At 43.7% G+C, this 18,826-nt stretch overlaps 3 protein-coding genes and 1 pseudogene across 3 annotated transcripts; 3 read left to right on the top strand and 1 right to left on the bottom strand.

Moving 5' to 3' along the window:
- The first annotated feature begins 403 nt into the window (after nucleotides 1-403).
- LOC130135762 (two-component response regulator ARR2-like) lies at nucleotides 404-4,577 on the top strand. The gene is made up of 6 exons (XM_056305493.1): nucleotides 404-644; nucleotides 1,046-1,198; nucleotides 1,309-1,689; nucleotides 2,512-2,588; nucleotides 2,693-3,868; nucleotides 4,000-4,577. The coding sequence occupies exons 1-6, from the start codon at nucleotides 497-499 to the stop codon at nucleotides 4,069-4,071; spliced, it is 2,007 nt and encodes a 668-aa protein (XP_056161468.1). The 5' UTR covers nucleotides 404-496; the 3' UTR covers nucleotides 4,072-4,577.
- A 1,425-nt stretch (nucleotides 4,578-6,002) lies between these two features.
- On the bottom strand, nucleotides 6,003-9,320 carry LOC115677188 (COBRA-like protein 7). Its single transcript, XM_030600288.2, has 2 exons — nucleotides 8,649-9,320; nucleotides 6,003-7,716 (listed from the first exon to the last, which is right to left on the bottom strand). The coding sequence occupies exons 1-2, from the start codon at nucleotides 9,247-9,249 to the stop codon at nucleotides 6,296-6,298; spliced, it is 2,022 nt and encodes a 673-aa protein (XP_030456148.1). The 5' UTR covers nucleotides 9,250-9,320; the 3' UTR covers nucleotides 6,003-6,295.
- Nucleotides 9,321-13,350: 4,030 nt separating this feature from the next.
- On the top strand, nucleotides 13,351-14,378 carry LOC115677014 (transcription factor AS1-like; annotated as a pseudogene).
- Nucleotides 14,379-15,038: 660 nt separating this feature from the next.
- Nucleotides 15,039-16,135, top strand: LOC115677105 (leucine-rich repeat extensin-like protein 2). Its single transcript, XM_030600166.2, has one exon. The coding sequence runs from the start codon at nucleotides 15,227-15,229 to the stop codon at nucleotides 15,758-15,760; it is 534 nt and encodes a 177-aa protein (XP_030456026.1). The 5' UTR covers nucleotides 15,039-15,226; the 3' UTR covers nucleotides 15,761-16,135.
- Nucleotides 16,136-18,826: the final 2,691 nt, after the last annotated feature.

The following is an 18,826-nucleotide window of genomic DNA, read 5'->3' as shown; positions in this document are numbered from 1 at the left end:
AAAAAAAAAACAAACAAACAAGAACAAAAGCGGAAATCGAGCTCTGAGATGCAGAACAGACCCCCCCAGCCCGACTTCCCTGTATCAATCCCCGCAACGAATTCCCCGAAATTTCTTCTCTGTTCTGCTGCGTGGTTGCTCTGTGTTTCGGAACTCGGGGTTCGGTTATCGTTGCTCTCTTGCGCTCTGTTCTTGAAACAGAGAGAAATCAGGGGAGGGTGTTCTTGTTACTTTCTTTCTCCTCCCCCCGCAAGAATCGACACCCACCGAACGATTTCTCGAATTATCTTGTTATCTGTGAGTTTTCCTCAACTGGGTTTTTCGGATAATGAAGTGGGGTGCTGCTTTCTTGATTGGCCCCTGCTTGAGGATGTGAGTGACTTGTTGGTTTGGTTCCGGGGGGCGGGGTCACAGAGAGAAGCCAGCTCTCGGAGTTCCTTTGATTCCGCTGCACCCCCACAACAGCCCCCAATCTGAGAAGGGACGCGGAGGATCCATGTCAACGTTGACTTCGAGCTGTTCTTGGAAGGCCGGGGACGTGGTCTCCGATCAATTCCCGGCGGGCCTGCGGGTCCTCGTGGTGGATGATGATCCGACTTGTCTCAGGATCTTGGAGAAAATGCTCAAGACATGCCAATATCAAGGTGGATTGATTGTCCTGTGCATGATGCTCGATTTCATTTGCAGATTCTGACGGATTTCTTTTTGTCGATAAATTTGATTTGATTTCGTGAATTTTTTTTTTTTGTCCCTGGTTTTGAGTAAGGGTTCATTTGGTGAAAAAATTGTGGATTAACGTCCAGTTCGGAGTCCCTACAGCTATAATTTCTTGCCCTTTTGACTTTTCTTCTTCGTTTTTCCATTTTGGATTATTATGATGAATTAGGTTTTTAGCTCTCTTCTGGTTGATTTCTCTCCTCTAGAAGTTGATTCGCTGTGCCGAGAAGTTCGAGTGCTTGTTTGAGCCCTCAGAAGTTGAAGTCCTACGGTCCTTTGTGCTTGGTACTGGCTGATTCATGACTGTTTCTGTTTTGGAATGTTTCAGTGACAACATGCAGTAGGTCAGATGTTGCTCTATCCACGCTTCGAGATAACAAAAATGGATTCGACATTGTATTGAGTGATGTTCACATGCCGGACATGGATGGCTTCAAACTTCTTGAACACATCGGGCTTGAAATGGATCTCCCCGTAATCAGTATGTACTCCATTTAAATTCTGATGGCCTTAAAAAATGGATATTCCAAACGATGTTTTCAACGAAACCAATTGATTGACTTCGGTTACCTGACTTATCCAATTGAACAGTGATGTCCGCCGATGACGGGAAGCAGGTTGTTATGAAGGGTGTGACCCATGGTGCTTGTGATTATCTGATAAAACCGATAAGGATCGAGGCATTGAAGAACATATGGCAACACGTGGTTAGGAAGAGGAAGAACGAATGGAAGGAATTGGAACAATGTGGAAGTGTGGAAGATGGAGAGCGGCCGCAGAAGCACTTGGAAGACGCGGATTACTCATCCACGGCAAATGAAGGAAGCTGGAAAAGCGGAAAGAAAAGGAAGGAAGAGGAGGATGATATAGAAGAAAGGGATGATTCGTCCACGCTGAAGAAGCCACGAGTGGTTTGGTCCGTTGAGCTTCACCAACAGTTTGTGTCGGCTGTTAATCAGCTCGGAATTGACAGTATGAACTCGTTACTTTGATGCCTTCTAAAGTTATTTTACTAGCCGTTATGCTCATCCATTGTCCATACTTGCAAACTACGGTGCTCTACTGTTAAGGGTCATCATTTAGTTAAAATGATATGGATAATCTCCATATGACTTAAGGTGAATGACCCCTTCAATGTTTATAAAAAGAGAGACGATCCATCATGGTGCTTATCCTCACATTTAGCTATGGGAGCATTTAGAATTCAAGCATGGGCATTGAAACACCTGAACACGGGTGTGTTTGGTTCTTTGGATAAGACTATGCTAGGTTGCGTTACAATGTCTCTGGTCTAGGGAAAGCAATATTTTTTACCATACGTGTCTTATATCCAAACCTCCCATTTTATTATCGCTTTCCGCAGAAATGGAACTTTTCATGTTCTATGAAAATCACTTTCGTGTGGTATGGCAAATGAATGGCTTGTGGAAAAATAGTTTGACATCAACGAGACTTTTATTTTTAACAAACCACAACTGATCTCCAGAAGGCTACAAGTTGATGAAATCCCCATAAGGAAGCTGTTTGGTCAGTAAACTTCTTCATCCTCTTTCATAAAATATTTCATGGAGTACAATGAGCCCATTTTGCAAGATATAAGAGTTGCTGGTTTAGTGGGTGTGCTTGTGAAATAATTTCCTTTAAGCTCTTACATGATCCCTGTTACTATCATGTCACGTGTCCTTGAAATATTTATGATCTACTTTAACTGGAGTCTTCCATTTACCATTTACCCGTGCTTTTTTCCTCGTCATCTCTTCCATTCTGAAAATATGTCTTGATTCATGAACGCAGAGGCTGTTCCAAAGAAAATACTGGAGTTGATGAATGTTCCTGGGCTGACAAGAGAAAATGTTGCTAGCCACCTTCAGGTATCCTTAATTTCAATAGATTCATTAAAACTTTCCTGTGCTTCATAATCCACATCTTTAAAGTTGTTTTCAGTACCATCTAACTGTACAATAATATGGTGCAGAAATACCGCCTGTATCTTAGAAGACTGAGCGGTGTGCCGCAGCATCAGGCCGGAGTAAATAGCTCCTTTATTGGAACACAAGACGCGGCTTTTGGGACGATCTCCTCACTTAACGGGTTTGAGCTCCAAGCACTTGCTGCTACAGGCCAGCTGCCAGCCCAAAGCCTTGCTACACTCCAAGCAGCAGGGTTGGGTCGGTCTGCCGGAAAATCTGGCATATCCATTCCGGTGCTGGATCAAAGAAACCTGTTCAGCTTTGACAATCCAAAATTAAGATTCGGAGAGGGACAGTCGCAGCAAAATCTCGGAAGCAATAGTAAACAAGTGAACTTGCTCCATGGTATCCCAACCACAATGGAGCCTAAGCAACTCATGAATCTTCAGCAGTCTGCTCAACCTTTTGGAAGCATGAGCATGCCAGTCCATACACATGGAGCCCAAAGTAGCTCTTTGCTGATGCCGATGGGCCAACCACAGGCTAGAAGACACGTCATCGGTGAAAGTGGTAGCAATTGCCCTCCTGTCCTTCAGGCCAATATGGGGCAGTCAATTCTGTCAACTGGCCTTGTTGGTGGGTCCTTAGGCAGGAGCAGCACTGCTGAAAATGGACGAGGTCCGGGGCACAATACGGTTTTGCAGACATCATCCGCTTTCAATTTTCCCATGAACCAAGTATCAGAAGCACCGGTTAGTAGTTTTCCCATCCAGAGTAGTTTTCCTGCATCAAAAGGTGGATACCCGGAGGATGTGAACTCCGGTATTATTAAAGGGCCTGGTGGGTGTATGCCGAACTACGATATACTCCATGACTTGCAGCAAATGAGATCCCATGATTGGGAGTTTCAGAATGTGGGCGTGGCGTTTGATACATCGCAACCAGGAAATACCGTCCAAGGAAATATTGACACATCCGGATTGCTCTTAGTTCATCAGGGTTTATCTTCTGGGCAGAGCAGCAGTGGACACAATAGAAATATCTCTGCTGCTGGCAAGTCCTTGCTTTCCGCCGACGGAAATCGGCAGGTGACCTCTCCTAATGTTGGTCAACCTCCGAATTCCCTTGTTGACAATCCAGTGCAAGTTAAGACTGAAGGTTTCCCTGATATGAGCTATCAGGCCGTGCTCTATCCGGAACACTACAGCCAGGAGGATATCATGAATGCACTTCTCAAGCAGGTGCGTGACTTTTGTTGCTTTAAACTTGCTTAAGTCAGGAAGTAGTAGGATAATCTGTTCTATGCACTTGCTATAATGTGACTTGCTCAAATATAAGACACTGACATGGAATTTCTCCTTTCCTACTGCAGCAACAAGGCATTGGACCATCTGACAGTGAGTTTGAGTTTGATGGGTTTTCCATGAATAATATTCCTGTATAGTATATGCTCCATGGTCAGGTGCAGTACAGTGCAAAGTCGCGCGCAGTACATAGTTTACACCAGTCGGTTATTTTCCCCTCCTGTGATTGGGCTGCAAATTCAAGAGGATTCTTGATTTGAAGTGGCAGTGCTGGACCATAATGATTATTGAATGGACCAATTTCAGCAGAAGATATTTGTGGAGCATGGGAGGCACTGCTGCGTGATATGCAAAGGCGTACATGCTAGTTCTTTTTGACTGCTTTTGATAGAATAATACTTTAGCCAGAAGAAGCAACTAATTTAGTCTTGTCAAGTTATTGTTAGAATTTCTTAGGCACTTTGTCAGCTGGACAAGGTTTTGTGATACTTGCAGTACTTTAGGTCTAGGAGCCTTTTCTAACTTCAATAACACACCCAATGCGGTTCTGGTCCGTCTTTTATTCCCCTTGTTTGTTGAGGTAACTCAATGTTATTGTAAGTATCTGCCTTTCCATTGCTTTGGACAAGGATTTGTGCATTCTTTACTCGATGCGTCTTGTATTTCATTGCCCTGTACATGGGTTGTGCGTTCTTTGTATTAAGTTCTCTTCTGGGCTGAATCTTCTATTCGAGACTGTTTCTTGATCTCTTTCTCATTCCTAACGGTCAATATCATGATTCCACGAAGAATGGTTGCTCCGTGGCCAACGCCATATGTTGCCAGATAAAACCCTGCAGAAAAAGGCTGCTTTTCCTTCTTTGACTCGCCATAATCTCTTAAATACCTTACTTCACGCATGGTCGTGACTCTTCATTAATTTTGCTGTCTAAAGGGGAAAATGTTGAAAATGTCTACCACCCCTTTGAGGAGTCAAAATACACAGACGGGAAAAAGGGGAAAACGCACACTGAGAGAGGGAGGGAGAGAGAGAGAGAAATGCACAATATGTACAGGGCAGAATCATTCAACTATATGATGCAGTAAAAAATCCGTAACCAGGAAAAAGTCGATGCCCTTCACGGAGAAAGAGCAAAGAAGGCACATGGTATTTTAGCTCAGAAAATTTGCATTTGAGAGTGACAAGCTCCAGCTAATTGCTAATATCTGGGGATCCATGTCTGCGACTCCAATGTTAAATGTGCCTCCATTTCACATTTGAAGTTCTTCTAACATCACGTAACTTTTCGCACTCGATGAGTTACCGCGGGACAAGCTTCATCAACGTATTTTATTTCAAGTAAAATGGCAAAGTTAGTCATACTTGACCCTCGTTGAATGGGCGCTTATGTAATGCTCCAATGGAACCATCTTAATTGTCCCATAATATATAGGGCCGTCGTTGCCCCTGTATCAATATAGGACAGGTATCTAATCTCTTTTGCCTCACGTTTAGACCCCTCGCAAGGAACATTAGCATCACCATGAATTCGTTACAGGACAAACGGTCAAAGAGCATATCGAACAATGTATGCACGGGCCGCACAATTTCATGAACAAAGATGCCAGTCGGAATATAGAACTGAATCATCATTCAACCTATAAATAACAACCACAACTACTGTGTACTATGTATAGTAGCAAAATCTTCTTGATCGAGTACATCTTCTTTCAAGGGTACCTCTCTTAGGAAACCATACTGTGGACCGTCATTTCCCAAGAACTCTAGGATCCTTGTGTGCATGCACTGCATCTCTCGCAGCAGCATGACAGTTCAATCCGGAGATCTCCCATGAAATTGGTGTTATAGGATCCGCACTCGACAAAAACCCGCCGATAAGTTGGTTCAGCAATGGGGCAAGTTAGCCTAGGAACTATATCAGCAACATGCTCACTGACTGATGCCCCGAATTAGGGATTCACAGACAGCAAAAAATATGAAAGCCTTTCTGCGTCATTCACTAGTAGCTGTACCACTTACCCTGCAATCAAGTGAAAGAATGACAAAATTGGGTGTACAGCACAACCGATCAAACAGAAAACATCTCTACTAAATTATGCACAAAGTACAAATTCTATTTAACTCCACAAACATCATAACAAGTACAGTATCATGAAAGAGCATAAAAGAATGTAGAGAATCATTAGATTTTAGAGTTACAACATTCTTTCAACCTGCAGATGACAATTGCAGTGTGTGCAAACGGTCTTCTCAGCAAAGTAAAAGAGCGAGAATTCGGAACCTCCCGGTAAGGTGTATACAGTGACAGTCCACTGAAAGAATATAAAGAATCTGCAGCCATACGTAATTAGGTCCTCGTCCTGCTACCGCAGCATCAACTTGAACAGAACTGATGCTACAAGGACTGAGTAGACTATGTTCGACATTGATCGGCTTCCACTGCTTGGGTAAAAAGAAGGAAGCGCGCACTCGTCTCCGTTAAAGAACACTTTAGTCGGAAAGCCATCTCCTCCCGGCACGTTTATCCCAGCAATATTTTTCTTGGTAAATGACATAACAGACTGTTGTTTCCCAGGGACCCTAGGGTCCTTCTGTGGATTAGCTCCATCAGTTTCCGCTACAAGATAGTTCAATCCCGGGAGTCCTTGCAAGAGGATGGTATTATTAGCGCCATTAATTTCCAACATGGTCCCGTTGAACGAGTACGCCTTTTCAAACCCTGGTGCAGCTTTATCCATTTGCACCGCAGCGAACCAATCAGGAAAAGAGGTCTCGTCCCAGTTGAAGATCGTGACCCTTGCAGTCCAACCTTTGGTGTAGTCAGTGTACACATGCCAATTGATGCTGACCCCGCAGTTATCACCACAAGGAAGTGGATTGGGCACTGTGTGATGGTTCAGATCAGCCCAGGCAAGTGCCAACGCTGAACGATTCTCGAAAGGAACCAGAAGAGCCTCTGATGGAAGAAGAATGGCTGGAGCTGTGGCGCTACAAGTTTGGCTGGTGCTGCTAGGGCACCCGCACGCGCAAGTTGGGCATGGGACAATCGACTCATTGTAGTATGAAGAGAATGACACGCAACATCTAGGGCTCGACCCCTTGGCTTGAGTGATATTGCACACCACCTGCCAGCTGGCAACTGCAGTAGTGTTAGAGGGTAAGCCACTAGGGTCTGGGAACTGGCTTGGGCTCACTCGAATTGGTTGACCACACTGGTAGTCGGGATTCAGCGTGCCGTTGATCTGCCAATTCTGTGGAGGCGAGAGCGCCGATCTGTTGAGATCTGGTGGCATTTTGTAGACCTGCATCTGGAACACCGACGTTGACTTGCTCGGGTCCACTGATGGTGGCAAGATGGTGCCGTTTCTACAACAATTAGGAATCAAACCGAGCGTGGTGTCATTGGCCTTGGTTGGAGGCAAATCAATTATGGTTGGCCGCTTCTCACAATTCAATACATTTGAGAAATCCAGGCTCTGGTAGTATGTGCCCTGGGTGCCAAATATGCAGTCACTAGAGTCGACAACATTTGGATAAGCCCCTTTCATCGTGTAGATGAACTCATCCCTCATCCAATCCCAGCTCAATTTCCAGTTATCAAGACGACCAAGTGGGTTGTGGTTGGCAATGGTGACCTGTGCCCAGTAGGACGAGTCATATGTTCTAATAACATCGTACATGATCGTTAGATCGCCACTTTTACGGGAAAGAAAGCCATCGCCAACAGTGATGTTGGCCTTGAAGTTGGTGTCCTTGGTGCAGCACACTTGCATCTCGCTCTTGCCTGCAACAACCACATCGAGAATTAAAACCTTTTCTCGACATTAAGGGTGACTGCATACTGGCAAACGATCAACAGCAATACATCCCATATAATTAAGCAATATGGCACCAGAGAGAAAACAGCTTCCATTATTGAAAATGAGGGAAATTTGGTTTCATTACGTCTTGATTAGTAGGAAAGGATCCGCTTAAAGGTAATCCTGCCAAGCATTCCACGCACATTTCACCTCCTCCTCTAACACAATAGATAGACACAAATATGCTAACAGAGCTATTTCTTAAAAAGCACAGAAACCCCACAATATGACCTCTTGATTAGTAGAAAAGGATCCGCTTAAAGGTAATCCTGCCAAGCGTTCCACACACATTTCAACTCCTCCTCCGACACAATAGATAGACACAAATATGCTAACAGAGCTATTTCTTAAAAAGCACAGAAACCCCACAATATGACCTCTTAATACCAAAGTTATCAGCCTTCTGCATCGTTGAATGAAACAATTTGAAAATTGTAAAATCTACAGAGAAAATCAAAGATGAATTTTCTTCTTCGGATGAACTAGTGCATAATCAAAAGTGGCAACAGTCCTATTCCACAGGATCTCAAGTAAAAGGATCACCATTCTATGTGTACCGTCATACCCAATATAGTTTCCCAAAAATCCAGCACATGAGACCACATCGAACCTCAAAGAACAAGATCCAATCACATTGTCCCACGAAAGTGTTCAAGAAACCTTAGCACCAACCAATCCATCCTACCAAAAACCACGGACCCTTCACTTAGCCCCCAACGACCAAAAGTTCCATCGATAAAGTTCACCAGGTAAGAGATCAACAATATGTGCACATTGACAAGAAAACATAAGAAATCACCTCAAGCTCGAAACAGAGCGGCAAACACAAATCAGCGAAAATGGTGCAATCACTCACCCTGCAGAGTAGGCGCGGGACACACGAACCCATCGTTCGCCAACGAGATATTCGACGGCATCGGCACGTCCGGCGACTTCACCCCGAACTGCGTCCCCACCAGCTGGACCTGCACCTGCATCTGCGTGAGATCGCCCGCCGTCTCGATCGCCGTCTTCAGATCGGTCGTCGGGTACCCCGCGAAGACGGTGCCGTTCCCGACGCTGGCGGGCAGGGACGACCCGTCGGCCAGGACGGCGTTCGAGGCGGAGACCAGGAGCTCGTCGTGCTGGAACCCGACGAGGACCATCCAGGACTTGAGGTCGTCGGCCCCGTTGTTGAGGACGGTGAGCGTGGACTGGAAGCGGTAGGCCTGGTGGGTCGCGTTCGTCGGCGGGAGCTGGGACCCGCCGGTATAGGAGTAGGAGAGGAAGACGCCGTTGCACGCGTCGGAGGCGGGCGACGGCGCGAGGGCGGTCTGGGAGGCGGAGAAGGGCGCCGCGGCGGCGGCGACCAGGACGAGGAGTATGAGGAGGAGGGTGGGCATTGCGCCGATGGGTTTCCGGTAAAGTTCGAAGCTTTGAACACGTTTCTGGTAAAGTTCGAAGCTTTGAACACGCATCAGAAGAACAAGAACAAGAACACACACAGAGGAAGAGAGAGAGAGAGAGAGATGGTGGCCGAGGTTTTTGTAGAGAGAGAGTGTGAAACGAAGGCGTGAACGCGTAGGAGTAGGAGAGAGAGTGGACAGCTAGCGTTTCCTAGTGATAGAGAGAGAGAGAGAGATGTCCATTTTCCTGCGGAGCTGTTCGAAATTCAAACGACTCGGTTTTCGGGTGGCTTTCCCCTTAATCTGTGATTAGGACATCGCTAATCAATGTCGTCATTAGTATACTCGTATCATAATCTTTGCTAATTTATAGAACAAAATCCATGGAAATTGCCATTTCCTGAGATGATTTGAACCTATCCTAGATACCCCCCCTTTTTTTTTTTTCTGTTACCCCCCCATTTTATTTTTAGCCCGAGTACGAAGATTTTCGCGGATTCATGTGCATCCATATCGTTTGTTTAATTAAGTGTGAATTTCGAGTTTACGACGAGTCGGTTCAAAAAAAAAAATATTAAATCTTTCGATCCCGTACATTTATTAGATATATCTAAGTTGATGCAGCTTCCCCAATATGTAGATTTCGATTTCGATTGACTAGGTATTCCTAAATTGATGGCTGACAATTAATGATATATATTTGTCAAAAATTAAACCATTAAAATTGTCGTGTTTTTCTAACAAAAAAAAAAACGATCATGTTCTATCCCTCATCAAAATAAATTTCGTGAAACTCTATCAAAAACGATCATGCTTGTACCTTGATACATAGATTAATGTTTTATTTATTTCGCGAGAATTGAATGATTTGGCGGACATTTCCTAAAAATAATTGTTTGAAATAAATAGTTAACGAAATTGTTTTCATAATTCACAACAATTTATGTCCAAATAATTTTATAAATAACGAAAATATATTCCGTTCGTTCATTTTTGTAAGCGACATAAATTATCATTTTTTCGAAAACTATTTTCTTAAATCATTCGTTTTCCGCGAAATAAACGGAATCTAAGAAGATCCAAATCCTCATCTAACGTGCCCCGCATCTTTTTACTTGGTCGTAGAGGTTCCATCTGCTTTCTATGTCATTTTTACCGTCCGGCATCACCATCGAACGACGCGCGAGGCCGGCTTCGCCTCTCCACCGAGAAATGTCCTCCCCAGCATCATACTCGGGCCGCGGAAATTGCGCCGCCCCCGTAATTTCAATCGATAACTTACCGTCCTAAACAAGGGCATCTCGAGTTCGATTCATACCATGAACTCGAGCCTTCCGATCTCGACATGGGATGACTGCTCGCGTTACATTCGAAATTGAAACGGTCGCTGCGACGAGGATCGAGACGCGCTTCATGCTCTTTTCGTTTTTGTTTTTACGTTGCTTTTCGGGACGAAGCGAGCGAATGGCGGAGGAAAGGGTGACGTCGCTGTCGAGAGGGAAGGTCGATGGAAGCATCGACGGCGCGATTTCGGTTCGAATTGGAAGAGCGTCCCCCACCACTGCATAATTGTAAACGTCTCTCTCAATTGCGCATTAATAAAAATAATCCTAAAGTTGACCGGCGTTGGTGGGCTAACGTATCTGGGAAATCAATACATGGAACCGATCCACCCTAGGAAGCATGTGCTTGGCCCCCCGGTCCGTTGACATTTTCGCCGATGGAGGACGGACCCGTGCGGCGCCGGGCTTTGCTGCGGAAGCAAGCGACGACATAATAAAACAGATTAGACAGGAAAATGAATCGGGCACCGGATTTACAGGGCTATTCACGGGGAGAGCAGCAAAGGATTCGGCTATAAATCGAGCGATAAAACGGAGATTACAAGAGCACTCGAGTCACTCAAACTCTTTCGGTGTTTCCCAACCCTCAATTTAACCAAATAACTCATAATTCCTTACAAAATAATATATCAATCTTCCGGAGGAATTCCCAAATCTTATTGACGAGATTTAATTGGCTTCAACACTCTATTGCTTCGGGGTGTAATTGACAAATATAAGCTCCTCTTTGATAATCTTCATAAAGAAAATTCACTTCTTGTATATAAACAAGATTTGGATCAACAGTATGAAATTTTCTCCAACTAGGACACCTATATAAAATAAGAAACTTTTCTCTTCATGCTCAAATTCGAGACATTTTTCAACAGAGGCGGGCCGATTCTCCCCTCGTATGATTGTTCCCAAGAGTAGCATGCAAATTGCATCAGCATGACCAATCATGTCGCTCCTCGTTTGGCTCAAACATCCAGCTTCTATTAGGGTTGACTAGTTTGTGGAACCGGGGATTGGCTACCCGATCCTGTCCAATTCCAAGGTCGGTCTCGGAACCGGTTATTTCTTCTTCTTCTTCTCCTTTTGGTTTCTTTTATTCCCTACAAGTGGAGCTTTCCAACATTAAAAGAAAAGAAATAATTTACTAATTAGGGCTTGCTTCAGAATAAAAAATAAAAAAAGTTAAGAAATCTTGATCGGTTCGGTTCCTTATGCGGAACAATTGACATAACAAAATACAACATAATTGCGGTGCGCCATATGAGTACACGACTTTGAAGTAGCAAGGTACTGGATTCATTAAATATTCGATTTTACATCCATTGTTTATCTTTAATACGAAATTAATAAAGCGTGTTTCATAGCATTTGTACGGATATCAAAACTGCATCTTTCAAAATCGTCCATGTACTTCAAAACTTATCGGGTAAAAAAGGTAGTAGATTTTTTTTTCCCATAAAAACAAGTTATTACCTAGAAACATGCCACGCGTAGATTCCCGATAAAAATAAATGGTGTCTCCGACTATTTTAATGATATCTCTCGTTAAGTTTAGGCTCCGTTCGTTTGGCGGAAAATATTCTCCTTTTGGAAAATATTTTTCCGGAAGTCATTTTCCTGGAAAATATTTTCCCGGAACATAATTTTCTGGTGTTCGACGATCAATATGAAAAAGTTTCGGAAAGTATTTTTCGCCGGTGACCGGCGGCAGCGTCCGGAGGCCGGCGGCGGCGGTCGGCAACCGGCGGGGGCGGCGGCGGCCGGCGACCTTAGTGAAGAAGAAGAAGAAGAAGAAGAAGAAGAAGCTCCGGAAAATGATTTCCGCTTTTGAAGAAGCGGAAGTCATTTTCCGTAGACTTAGGCTATTTTGTGAGGGGGGAAGGAAAATATTTTCCCACGGAAAACGTTTTCCGCCCCCCGAACACCGGAAAACCCGGAAAATATTTTCTAGGAGAATATTTTTCGCCAAACGAACGGAGCCTTAGCTAAAAAGATCGAAGAAAAAGACTATGCTAAATGTATATCCACGCATCTCGTTAAAATAGTGGAGTTCGTTTCAAGGATAAGTCACTACAAAATACCGATGATTTTTTGACAGAAACGACAAAAATATAATTCATCAGACACTATTATTTTCTCGCTTCTAGATATTTATCATAAGATTGGTCATGTTCCATCTTTAATTTTACAAAGAAAATTGACTAAAATAATAGTGTGCATTATAATAAATTGACGAACAATTATAGTACTATGCTGAAACTAAAACAAAGTCATAACTTGACAACCCTACTAAACAGAATTGGCAAAAGGACACTATAAGTGCCATAACTTGTGTACGGCGCTCACTTTGGTGCCATAACTTTTTTTCGGATCACTTTGGTGCCAAGTCGGAGGAAAAACGATCACTTAAGTGTCATAACTTTTTTTTGGATCACTTTAGTGCTAAAATTTTTGAAAAACGATCACTTAAGTGCTAAAATTTTTGAAAAACGAACATTTAAGTGAAAATTTTTTTAAAAAACGATCACTTAAGTGCCAATCTTCGGCGAGACTCCGGCGAGCCACGTCAGCTTCAGAAATTAATAAAAAAAATGCCACGTCAGATTTCCGGCGAAAAATTGTGTACGGCACCGGAGTTGGCACTTAAGTGATCGTTTTTCAAAAATTTTAGCACTTAAGTGATCGTTTTTCAAAAATTTTAGCACTAAAGTAATCCAAAAAAAAGTTATGGCACTAAAGTGAGCGCGTACTATGAGAGTATAAGCGACTTGTAGTGTTAACTTTTGCCAAACAGAATTGAAAAGATAAGACTACTACCAAGCCTGCTTGGACTGTGATGCCAAAGTCCTGCTTGGAGAGGTGAAAGAACTGCCTGCAACCTGGTATAACGAAGGGATCCCGCTCCGAACAAGAGCAGCGACTCGTCGTCGAGCTTCAGGCGAATCACGCGGCAACAAATGGGAAGAAGATTGATGCTGAGGTCCCCGGCCGTACAGCTAAGAGACTGGGGAAGTGGTGGGAGGTGTTCAAAGAGTAACAGCAAAAGAGAGCGAAAGGAGAACAAGAATGCCTTGCCAATTGAAGACAGGAAACGCGATCGCATTATCGGAACTTTGCCGAGAAGCTAGCGAAAAAGCAGTTGAATCCAGTCGCCACTTCCAACAGTAGCCGTGTTCGTTCCGACTCACCGGCTATTGCACCAGGTCTTCCGCCTCCGTGGCTCGCTAAATTCTAATGGCACCCCCTCTCTAAATCCTCCTTCATCATCAGCGACACCAAGTCTCTCCCCTGCAACTATCCCAGCACATCAGCCAATTCCGTGGCTGCAGTCAGATAAGAGTACTCGATAGTGCTCCATGCTCATTGGCCAGCTTGCCAAATCAGGGTGCTCTTCCTACTTCCGGAGAGGATATCATAATGTCCGTGTTCACTGAGATCTGGAGGGAATTGGAAGAAAGCTTCTCTGGACGAGATAGAAGCGGAGCACGGAACAGACGGCGCGGCTGAAGAGCGGGCAGGGAAGCACATGCAGTTTTCCTGGATGGTCGACCGAGTTGAGTGTAGGATTCAGATCGCTGATGGTAATGGTCAGTGAGAAATTCGCTGTGGCCTGCAGTTCGTTTCTATTCATCTTTCTTTCTCATGCTGATCATATTGTAGTGTGCTCATATTGATTCTGAGACTCGTTTTCGCTTTGGACAAAGAAGTCAAGTATGTGGAGGGCGTGTGCTTCGTGGGGATGTTACCATTGGCTGAGTGGTATATTTGGTTCAAAGGGGTTGCATTCCCGCTTTTGGTCCAAACGAATTAAAGGGATACTTATCCTTGTCCACTTCAATAGAGGAATAAAAATGAGAAAGGATGTTCAGAATGGGGGGCAAGTAGAATGAAAGAAGAGCATGTCAGCAGCCTCAAATGGTGATGTTTTGGTTTATTCTGTGACCAAACAAATGGTGATGTTTTGGTGATGTTAACAATTGAATTGTCCTTCATAGATTATGTCTGCTTTTCTCATGCACTGGTCCCTCGAAGTGGCCTTGCAGGAAGCATGAAAGCTACTTCTCTCTTTATGATAAGAGAAATTGTGAAGCGACTATTCGACTGAGCCTGGGAGTAACTAGAGAACATCGATAGCAAACTTGAGCTTTGTTGGGACACGCGAAAGATCACACTAAACGTCAAGACGGTTAGGGGCAACAACCTTTGTGAGCTGTCCTCGAAGCATCGCTGAGCTAGATGTTGTCATTTTACTAGCTCCATTCCTTCACGGTTGGCGAGGTCGATAGTCGCTGTTTATATGCGACGGTAATCCATAAAATTACGGCAGAATACACGCTGTTACGATCGAGCCACGAATCCTCGGGAACCATGAGAGGCCCTACCTGCCCCATACTGTTCAAAATGTGTGGCTGTCCCCAGTGGCAAAGTAAAACGTGTGGGTATCATCCTTTAGCACCGGACTTTCCCTTTTCTTTTCCGTAAGTTTTTAACCTTTTTCTCACTTCCTCACCTCATAAAGATATGGCCAAGCTTCAAAGATAAAGGGCACACTTCACTCTGTACTACTGCACACTCCCTCTCTCTCTCTCTCTCTCTCTCTCTCTCTCAGTTCTGCTTTTCCATTCCATCATCACATTCCCACATTGAAGCTCTCAAAGTTTCACTTCCCCTGCACTTCACACACTCTCTTGTGGCCAATTCTTTTCCCAGAAATGGCAGTCTTTCGGAGCACCACCCTCCTGCTCCTATTGGCTCTCACTCCCTTATCACTAGCCACCAACATGTCCTCTTCACAGTCACCCACCATGAACAACTCTACATCAACCCCCACCACGAACAACTCCACATCAACCCCCACCACATCATCCAAATACCAAATTGAGTGCACAATGTGCTCTTCCTGTGACAACCCTTGTAACAAAGTCCCACCACCGCCGGTGCCGCCGTCTCTGCCTCCACCGAGCTCCGGCAGGGCCTACTACTACCCTCCTCCACCGCCCTCCCAGCCCTCCTACAAGTACTATCCCCCGCCGCCATATGGCGGAGGCGGGTACTACTATTACCCTCCACCCAATTACCAGAACTACCCAGGGCCGCCACCGCCGAACCCGATCGTGCCATATTTCCCGTATTTCTACCACACCCCTCCTCCTGCTAGGTCCAGCTCTCCTGCTACAAATACCAACTTAGCCATAAGCTCAGTCTTGCTAGGCAGAGTTGGTGTGGCTCTGGTTTTGTTGCTCTGATTTGAAGAAGCGAGTTATGGGCAGATCAGGCAAATTGCAGATGAGACAATGTACGCAGTTTCAGGCTCAGTTGTTTACAAGAATTGCCCTTCTTCCATGGGCCCAGGATCATCAATCACAAGATGGACAGGAGCAGAGACAGAGAGGAGCCATTGAATAGTGACTACTAGTTCCCAGAAGTTACTCTCTCTGTATTCTCTCTTCTCTAACATGATGTGTAGAGTGATGATTTGCAATTTGAACATTAAATTGTACCCATCTTTTGTTTGGTTACCGTGGCAATAAAGTGAGAGAGAGAGAGAGTGGTCATACTCTTGGAATGCAATCATGAAAGGGTACGCCCACTAGGCAAATGGCAATTAGTATGCTTTTTCACTTTGGCTGAACTGAATCAGTGGTAGGGTAGGGACTGTTGGCTACAGGGGAGTTGCTCGATGATTCTGCAACTTTCGGTATTTGGCCACTGTTTAGATCTGAATTTTTTAGGTACCTTTATGGTCATGGAAGCTTATGATGTGCATATGCTTTGTTTGGTCATTCTTATTTGGTAATGCCAGAGAATAGATACGACCGCCTCTCAGCAAAACCTACCTCACTCAATGATGCGAGAAATTTTAAAATTTAGGGTTGAAATAAGTGGCACTATAGATTCAATGTAGTTTTGCCTAGTCATTGAGTGAACTAGCTTTAATAACGAGTTCTAATGTTTGTAATATCGTGCTTTTTCCTTCGCCGAATTATGTTATTGTTTCTTCATGGCATCTACGGTCAAAGTGCAAAACCCGATTCATGACGATAGGGAGGCAAAATAGAATCTATTAGCGGTAGGACAGTTATCATGCGGTAAAATGGTCATTTATCTTTCATGAGTAGACAAAGTTCCGGCCCATGTCTCGAGCGAATCTCTGGCCAATCTGTGCCTTATATATTTGCTACTTCGCGTAGAGACTTATCGGACCGGACTTTAAAAAAGTGGCGGCACAATAAAAATCGGGTCATAGAACGGGTTTTGGATCTCACTAAAAGAGCCGTAGGCCTTGACATCGGTTCGGGATTCTTTTGACGGGTAAATCAAGATTCGAATTCGACCACGAATGTTACTACAAAACTGCGGAAGTAGCTGTGACATGCATGTTTTGAGATGATCCATCATTCGCTTCGTACCGAAACACGCGCCGATTTCGTATCATACGGTAAGAAAAAGAATAAAAAGCTCGCGAATCCCATACATTTAAGCGAGCTCTGTATGGAACTTTCATCCAAATCCCGACTCAAATCGGACTTGGGGTTCGAAGTACATATCCGGGTCTCTCGAATTTGAATCCGCGACAGAAACGGGGTTCGTGTCGAAATGGGTCCTCCCGTCATTCTCGTGATCACGAGAAAGTAGTAAAAAGCATTGGGTGGGGTGTGTCCCCAAGGTTCCAAGACGCGATGATTTGGATTTGAGGGGGCAAAGAAGAGAGCGGAAGCTGCCTAAAAGGTGTAAAATCTTGGTTTTTTTTTTTTTTTTTTTTTTGGTTGGGTGTAAAATCTGGGGTCTGATCACGAGAAATTGCGCATGGTAATATGGACAAAGATGGGCCGTGATGAACGACACGATGTGAACGCGCGAGCGGGGTTTGTTTTCTTTGGTGTCGACTCCCCTTCGCTTGTGGGCCCCCTTCCCCGTTCTTGGGCCGATCGTCTCCCACGTGCCACGTGGAAAAAGGCTCTCCTCGGTGTGAGGTAAAAAGAACAGGCGCGCCTTTCTTTTTTTTTGATTTTTTTTCCGGCTTTTCTTTTCCATTTAGATTGTATTTATTTCGCGAAAGATGAATGATTTAAAATATATTTTACTAAAAATAATCACTTGTATTGTTTATAAGAATAAAAGAACGAGAATTTTTTCATGGTGCACGAAAAATATTTAGATATAAATTATTATCGATAATAAGAAAAATTCATTAGCTATTTATACCAAGCTATACAAGAGACATTTTTTGGAAAATATTTTTTGAAACGCTCATTTTTCAAGAAACGAACGGAACCTAAATAAAAAAAGGCCAAAAAAATATATTTAAATGTGTTTTTGAATGTATGTCGCCGATAAATATAGATTTCTATAGAGTAATGCTTTTTCCACTTCTTCTTTGGCTTAGACACTCCATTTTCTTGTGTTTTGACTATACTATTCCCTGCGGGACCTACCACTTCTTGTACAACTATATAAAAGTGATTCATTTTGTATTATTTAGTCAACTCTTTTAATTTTGTTTCTCCTTTTTTTCCATATGGGTCCCATTTTCCTTCTTCTTTTTTTCTTTCTACGAATTTGACAACTCAGTTCTACACCTTCCACTCCCTCTTCTTCTTCCCCAAACCTGTCGTCCTCTATTTTTTTTTCTATGATGCCAATCCTGTTGTTCACCACACTTTCATCGGCACGGGCATTGAGCTTACTGGTGACCTCCCCAGCAAGCTGTTTTTCTCCACCGCACGAAGGCAGCAAAATAGTAGACGATATTGTTGTCGATTCGATACAATAGGTCATATTTGTTCTTAAAGCAAAAGACACACACTGTTGGAGGAGCAGTCAGATCTACCTTGAATGTAGCCTAATTTTAGATACAAGAGGCATCCTTTAGCCTCCACTCTAGATTTAAACCCAACACCTATAATCTTGAGAAAGCGAAAAAATTTTGGCCTCCATTGTCGTCAAATACTCAATTCCCCTTGAGATCAAACAACCGGATTAAGCATTTCCTATATCATTATTTCCAGTAAGTCAATTAATGAGAAGTAATGACAACATTTAAAAACTGATGATGAAGAACTTATGAAAACCATAGTAAGAAATTGAACCCAGAGGGAGCAAAAGTCTATAAGACGCGAGTATGGCAACTGCACAATTAATTCGCAAACATTGTTTTGATGCACTCTACACTCTAAACACAGGATTGAAACACAAGATCAAGCATTTCCACGATCCAAAACTCAAATTCACTTTTAACAAAAAATATCAAGAAACGCTCAATAGCAACTGAGCATGATTCAAGACCAAGAAAACTAAGAAGGAAAAATGCA

The sequence above is a fragment of the Syzygium oleosum genome, unplaced genomic scaffold (genome assembly GCF_021117445.2).
Source record: "Syzygium oleosum isolate NSW1041296 unplaced genomic scaffold, Sole_v2.1 Sole_v2.37, whole genome shotgun sequence".
Taxonomy (NCBI): domain Eukaryota; kingdom Viridiplantae; phylum Streptophyta; class Magnoliopsida; order Myrtales; family Myrtaceae; genus Syzygium; species Syzygium oleosum.
The sequence above is the reverse complement of the archived record's forward strand: the minus strand, read 5'-3'. Positions and strand labels throughout refer to the sequence as shown.